At 35.6% G+C, this 7,812-nt stretch overlaps 1 protein-coding gene across 1 annotated transcript; it reads left to right on the top strand.

Annotated features, from left to right (window-relative positions):
- The first annotated feature begins 261 nt into the window (after nt 1-261).
- Nucleotides 262-810, top strand: LOC130984873 (zinc finger protein 2). The gene is made up of 2 exons (XM_057907611.1): nt 262-403; nt 440-810. Exons 1-2 carry the CDS (start codon nt 262-264, stop codon nt 808-810), a joined length of 513 nt encoding a protein of 170 aa, XP_057763594.1.
- The last annotated feature ends 7,002 nt before the right edge of the window (nt 811-7,812 follow it).

Here is a 7,812-nt window from a genome sequence, read left to right on the forward strand (position 1 = left end):
TTTTCACTCTAATATACTACTACTACTGTTTCTCTCTGCAACCAACAGTAGCAGTGATCAAACCCTTTATTAATTTTATGAATACCTAGTTATATATATATATATATATATATATATATATATATATATATATATATATATAGCTACCTTTATATATATATATAGTACATACATACACACACACACTTACACTTTGAACCACTCAGTACATCTTCTTTTAATTTTCTCTCATCTCTTTCTTTTAATTTCTATTATTGTACCATGAATAATTTCCATCCAAACACTTCTCTTCACCTGAGTCATCATCATCATCATCACTTACCTACTGCAGATGAGAATTCAATCAACCTTGACCTTCTTCTTGAGCCTTCTTCTTCTTCAACTTCTTCATCTTCACCTCTTAGTGGTGGTGGTGGTAATAATTATAATAATTTGACAGAGGCAAGGGTATTCTCATGCAACTACTGCCAAAGAAAGTTCTACAGCTCTCAGGCCTTGGGAGGACACCAGAACGCTCACAAGCTCGAAAGGACGCTGGCCAAGAAGACCAGGGAGATCACTTCATCCATGCAAGATCACAGATCAAACTTCATCAATTCTACTACTACTTCTTCACATCATGCTTTTGGTGTTCTTGAGAACCATGTCCATGGTGCTGGAGGAAGAAGAGATAACAATAGCTTCAGCTACGGCGGTTCAAAACAATTAGGTGTGGCTGCTTCTTGGTCCCGTGGTTACACTACTACTACTACTTCTGAAAATGTTCATCAGGAAGATATTAGCCAACTTGACTTGTCATTAAGGCTTTGAAACTTATGATGAACAAGAAAAATTCTGGATTTTTCTGATTATGAATGATGAACAATAATATAATGTGGCGGTAGAGAGAATTGAAGGGGCTAGATAGGAGGATGTAAGTGGGGGAAGCAAGAATCATGCTTAAAAGATCGATCCAAGTTGTTGATGTACCACTGCCACTTTTTCTTTACAAGGTAAATAATGAGAGGCTGGATTTCAGGTTACATAGGTTACCATATTCATGACTACATAGCTCTACTGCAATTTTAATGTTCTTGCTTTTATTTGTGTTTTCTTTTTTGTACTGTGTATGTGTAAAACTTTAATTTGTCACAAGTTATCATCTATATGGTTGAAATCTGAGACAGTACTACTTTCTAGAGAGGAGGAGGAATGAAGTTTGGTAAAACAAAAATGGTGCAACACAAGGTCCCAGCAGAGGCTAAGTGCAATATTGGTGTATGTATGTGCAGCCACACTGCTAGTCAATATTCATATATTTAACCTGAAATTAATAAAGAGTACACTCATCATAATTAATTAATTAAAATCTTGAGCTCGCATTAATGGTATAGTTTGTGATGCTCTCATCATGATGTTATGCAATGCCACTTCTGACAGCATAATAGTTTTAGCTTGTGATTTTATGCAGCAAAGCAAGTGAAGTGCCGTTTAATTAATACTCTACTTTTCTCTGCGCTCTAACATGCAGTCTGAATGTGTACAAGATTTTCTGAAACTTTTTCACATGTTGGTGTTGTTGTTAGTGGGAAAACTAGCACACAACAAGTTTATATATATGCCCATTCAATTATTAACAACACAAAGTAATGTCTCTTTTTTCACAGTGCTTTTTATGGTTCCTGCCCTCTTACATGAAATTCAATTTCATTCTTGAATTTAATTTAGAAAGACTAAAATGTATATGTTCCTCTCTTTTGGTCTTCCTAACAATCCCATTCACCAAAAGAGCCTAATAACAAACGAAAGAAAACTAACTTAATTTAGTTCAATTGCTAGTTCATTACACAAGTGTTTAGAATTTTGAATGCTGCTTTGTACATATAATTACTTGTTAACTAACAGGCTAACAGCAAAAGTTTTGAATGAAAATTCAATTCATAACAAATTAGTCTTTACTTTGCTAAATTGAGAGAAACTTTAAGAAAAGAAAGAAAAAACGCATGAACTACTTGCATAACATTCAATTGTTTCCAAGAGAGAGACCTTTTTAAGAATAAATTATTGGTTATATTGCTATACATATTGTTTGGAGATATTGTTCTCAATCAAAATGCATGGTTCACAAGATTATGTACTATAGTACTCTAAATTGCTGGCATCTACTAAGTTACAAACAAATAATTATTAATATTTATTTTGGTAGTTAGAGTAAAGTTTGATGCTGTGGAAAATAACGTACTTCTCAAATTTAGAGGTGTTTGAAAATTGATACAAACAATTAAGAAGAGAAATATTATTTGCAATAATCTTGATTTTCAAAATTCATGGATTATTTAATCACTTGATCAGGAGAAGGAGACCATTTGTGTTCTTGGTGCACGTCAATTACAGATTGTGACTAATAATCAGTAATCACAACCCCATTACATCAGATATATACTGGTAGTAGTACGTATGAAAGAAGCATGTCGTATTGGGATTGCCGTCAATTCAATGCAAGTGACTAGTGTCAATGATTTATATATGTGGATAAATAATTTTTTTTATATGAAAAATTATGATATTAATATAATTTTTAAGATTAATTTGTGACTTTTTAAAATGTTATTTAAAATGTTTATAAGAAAGTTAAAAAATGACCTCTTATAATAGAAATTTTTTATTATTTTCTTTTTAAAATAAATATTTTTGTGACTAAAAAACTAATCACAAAATAATTTATTTATAAACTATTTTTAATATAAATTATTATATTTTAAATTCTTTTTAAAAAAAAATTAGTTAAATTATTTATCCAAACTAGCGTTAAGTATTTTGCTTAAAAGAAGAAAATACATCTCCCAAAGAAAAAACATAAAGGAAAGAAGGGAGGATACTTAGTATAATTAAATAAAAATGAAAATATATAAAATATAAAAATTTAAGAATTTAAAAAACTAATTCTAAAAAGTGACAATATTAAATTAAGAGAAAGTCTAGGATCAGAATATAATTAGTAAAAAAAATGAGTAATTTCTTATAATTAGATATAATAATCTCACACTATTAAAATTATTAATGATAATTAATTAATGACTACAAAGTATAAGATCTTGTGACCTTCTAGTACTCCTCATCAAAAAAATATTAGTATAAGATTTTGGTTTTCCCCCACTAAAACTAGGGTCTTTTAATTTAATACTATAAAGAGTAACAAAATTAATTCTTATAAATCATAATAGACTGATGTATAATCAATTTTGATTAATTCATTCATTTACTTAAATAAATATTAAAAATTTAAATATTATCATATATATAACAAATTATTGACCAATAGTATATTTTTAAATGATAGTCGAAAAAAAAATAAATACCACTATACATGATGTATATGTAACATAAAATATATCATATCATAAAACTTTTACGATGGGATACTACTACATGTATATATAAGTCAAAATTGTCGAGGCAATAGGCCTTCCTGCTTCCCCTCAATACTTTATCTTTAAGAACTTGATTTTACATGAATTGATGTATTTGATGACTATGATAATGAGAATGATGTTTGTAGGCCCATGAACTCTAAAAGCACCTTTAAAAATAAAATGAAATAAAAGAAGAAAAGTGACTGGTAGCCATCCTCCTTCCATCACGTAATTATAAACTCCGTTAATTTTTTTGGTCTATTCACAATACTTGAAGACCACTAGACCTTAATTACTCTGAATCATTAAGGTGAATTAGTCTACTCTATATATATATATATATATATATATATAAAGCTTTTAGCTAAGCTCGATTTATCAAAATTAGTTAGGTGAGATACTATCTATTACGATGGATAACTGGAGATTAGTGGGTTGGACTCGTTGGGTTGATCTAATTATCTGAAGGAGGAAGTCTCCGACTAAGTTTACATCTGGGAGCCTCCGTCCGACTTGTGTGTATGAGGAATGGGGGGTAATATCTGCAAAGACACTTTGATACCTAAGTCAGCAAGGAATTAAGCAGGTTTAGAGAGTATTAGGACTTAGAGATATCTGGGAGTGTCAGTGTATTTATAGTGGTGAACCAATAACCACCGTTAGAGTAGTTCCATCTTTTAAGGAGGATAACCGTCCCTTTATCTTAGGAAAGTTGAGATATGGCTCCTAGAAGTGGGTTTAGAGATTTTAGGGGCAGTTACTTATTTGAATAAAGGTTATCTGCCAGCTAACCTTTGATTCCGACTTTCTTGGAGTGAAATCTGTGTCGAATCCGACCTCTTTAGGGGAGGTCGGTTACACGAGGAAGTCAATCTATGGATTGGGCCCTTTTATCTTATTCGGACCTGGGCCTTAGTATTGGTTCAGGGTATGAACAGTGCCCCTACTCGAGTCCTATCTATTTTGCTTAAGAGTTGGATTCGAGTATTTGAACTCGGACTTGTAGCCGACGTGAAATGGGAACCGACATGATTTTAAAACCGACGTGATTTAAAAATCTTCAACAGTCGCGTCTAATCAAAAGTTGCGTCCGTTAAGAGTTTCGTATTTACACGTGGGGAGCAGTTACATTGGTAACGACGCATATCTTTAATGATAGCCTCGTTTTACTGTTTTGCCCCCAACGTATTTATAAATACTTTTCCCTCTTCTTGCCTTGTTTCCTTTCTAAAAAGTAAACTTCTTTCTCATACTAAAAGAGAGACCTTTTATCCTTCCTCCCTCGAGTGCTTTGGTTGTTGCTGCGATTGATTTTTTTCTGCTTCTTGTAAACGAAGGTTAGTTCTTCCCTCTCCTTTTTTTTCTTTTATATTGGTACTACATTTTAGAGGAGGTTTTAATATGCTTTGTTTTGCATTTCGGAAGAGTTCCTGTGAGTCTGCCTGTAGGTCTAGTGACTTTGTGTTATTGAGTAGACTGCTTCGACCTTTTAGGGATCCTGTTATTGATCCTTCCCCATTTTTTCTTTGTAGGTTTTATTGTCTTTTTTCCTACTGTAAAAGATGTTTTCCATTGAGTCCCTTTCCCTATGGGTGGACGTCACTGTTTTTGGGGAGAGGCCATTAGTAGATACAGATTATATCACCAACCTTCATACCCATCACATGATCTGTGGCTTTGATGACGATGAGCCAAAATATGAGTTGATTGCATCGGGTCCTGAAGACCGGGTTTGTTTTGGGAGGGCTGCTGACGCTGACGCTGACCCTCATTTCTTTTTTATGTATGAAAGCTTTTCTACTCGTTTGGGGTTTTTCTGCCTTTTACTGATTTTAAGATAGAGGTTATGAACCACTGTCGAGTTGCTCCAACTCAGCTCCACCCCAATTCTTGGGGTTTTATGAAAATTTACCAGCTTGTCAGTCGAGAACTGGACTTTCCGACGTCTTTGAAGATATTTTTTCTATCTCTTTCATATGACCAAGCCCTTCAGTGGGCAAAATAATAAGCAACAATGGATTTCTTTCCGGGTCATTCAAGGTCAGAAAGTTTTCAACCTTTTTGATGAATCTTTTCATGACTTTAAAAACTTTTTCTTCAAAATTCAAGCTGTAGAGGGTCACCACCCCTTTTTCCTGAATCAAAATTCTTCTCCCCGCTTTCCTCTTTACTGGTTAGAGGCCTCTCCTGTGGATAAGTATGGTCTGGATGACCTGGATGAGGTTGAGGAGGCTGTTATGGAATTTTTTCGAGAAGTTTGGGGGAGAGCCCCCTACTTGGATACAAAAAAGGTTTCTTCAGGGATCTTCGAGTTTTGTACGAACCCAATTAGGTAGCTTTATTGTTGGTTTTGATGATTTTCGATTTGTAGCATTCCGACTTGCTGTCTTTCGACTTTGTAATTTAACTTTCTGCTTTCTTTTTCAGAGATGGTGAAAAAAAGTTCCAGCTCTTCCTACCAGAAAGTACAGGATGCTAAGAAGAGGTCTCGGACCCGAGTTGATGCTGCCAGGGGTGCTGGCACTCTTTCTCCTCCTCCTTCACCTCATCCTCCTTACAACTTGGGGACCTTCTCCGGTCCCATTATGGTATCCTCTTCTTCTGCTTCTTCTCTTCCTCCTCCTCCGCCCCGATCTTCCCCTGAACCCGAGAAGAAGAAGCATAGGACTTCAGAGTCTAGCTCTTCTTTTTCTGGGGAAGCTAATTTTGATGGCCCCAAGTTCGTTTGGAATCACATCTATCCTTATACTTGGATTAATATGGATGATGTTTCGTTTCGAAACCATCTTAATTTCTTAGTTCAGGGGAGTGTTCGTGCAGCCGGAGTATGTACAAAACTTCTTGATATTTTGGAGAAGACTCCCCTTAGTTCTTTGGGTTCTACCTAGAAGGTGGAGGAACTAGAGGGGAGGATATTCCTTTATCAAGAGGAAGAGAAAAGACTGAAGGGGGAGGTCGCCGAGTTGAGGGAGGAGAGAGCTCGACCTCAGGAGATGGAGAATAAGTTAATGGGCCAGTGTGCTATCGCAGAGGGCTTTAAGGAGAAGGCGGAGCATAATTACGTCAGGCTCTTTGGGGAGAACCTTGATTTGAAAAAGGAGCTAGCAGAATGTCGGGAGGCTTTCCAAGACCTGGAGGATTCAGAGGCTAAAGGTTTAGAGGAGGCTTGGAGGGTCTTTAAGGAACAAGTTGGAGTTATTGCTCCTAACTTGGACCTTTCTCCTCTTGACCCCAACAAGGTTGTGATAGATGGGGTTATTGTCTCCCCTCCCCGACTTGAGACGGACTCCGACCTGAAGACTCGGGGGCAGAGGATAGTAGAGTCTCCTCCTCGTGAGGAGCAACAAGATGGAGATCTCCCGAGTTCTTTTGGGGTTCCCTCTCAAGGTCCTGAATAATCTGTTCCGTCTTTCCCTGTTGCTGCTCCAACTTCTCTCCCTGCTGATCGTCCTTCTGGTGGTGCTGATCTTCCTTCTATTTGAAATTTGGCTATTTGGGGCTCAGCCTGTGGGTCCCTTATTTTTAAACAATTTTGTATTTTGTTTGTTGATAGTGGTTTGTCCCTGACAATTTCTGGCCTTTCATGGCCATTAAGAAAAAAGTACGTTTTAGTTTTTACCCCCTTTTTTGGATAAGGGGTTTTATATTAATTGGCGTGCGCATGCTTTCTGATTCTTCCTATATTAGGCTTTTCATGAAAAATAACCCTTTTGATCTTTTTTGTTTCTAGAAAATCTCTTATCTGGGCAGGCTGTGTTTTCGCCTAAGTTATTTTTGGATTTTCAGAGGCTCGTCACGGCTTCTGTTTTTCGCCTTTGATCGTTTTCTTTTATCTCTTTGACATTCCTTATTCATTCAAATTTGAATTGTTTGTAGGTTATTTTCGTGACACATTTCTATTCTTCTCGGTGTTATCAATTTGTAGATCGATAAATTTTTGAATTTATCATGATCTGCTTTTATAACTTCTTTACATCGACTTGTACCTCGTTGTTTTATCCTGACGACCTTTTAGGTCGGTTCATGGGATTTTCACGTTTTTTCGAGCTTAAGTTCGGTGCGTTTCTTAGAAAGAATAGTAATATCTTAATGGAATTTACAAAGAGATGTAAAAAAAGATTTTTATTTATTTTGCGAAGGTACTTTTTGCTACTAAGGGGTTAAAAATTGTTGCCCCTTAGCCTCCACTTTGATGCCTCGTTAAAAATCCCCTTTAGGAAAACCCTTTCTTTGGGAAAAAACCATGAAGTCGGAAAAAGAGTACATTAGGAATGGAGTTTGCTTTTAACTATAGTATCTTTTCATATTACAAGCATGCCACGACCTGGGTAGCTCGGTGCCGTTTAAGTCGGTCACCTTATAATATCCTTTTCCTAAGACCTCACTAATATTGTATGGTCCTTTCCAATTAGCAGCAAGC

This window comes from Arachis stenosperma, chromosome 1, assembly GCF_014773155.1.
Source record: "Arachis stenosperma cultivar V10309 chromosome 1, arast.V10309.gnm1.PFL2, whole genome shotgun sequence".
Lineage (NCBI taxonomy): Eukaryota > Viridiplantae > Streptophyta > Magnoliopsida > Fabales > Fabaceae > Arachis > Arachis stenosperma.

Bases quoted from the DNA above. Each gene is read 5' to 3' on its own strand.
- LOC130984873 (XM_057907611.1), top strand. From the start codon at position 262: ATGAATAATTTCCATCCAAACACTTCTCTTCACCTGAGTCATCATCAT. The intron at 404-439 runs GTGGTGGTGGTG...ATAATTTGACAG, and splicing joins TTCTTCATCTTCACCTCTTA to AGGCAAGGGTATTCTCATGC.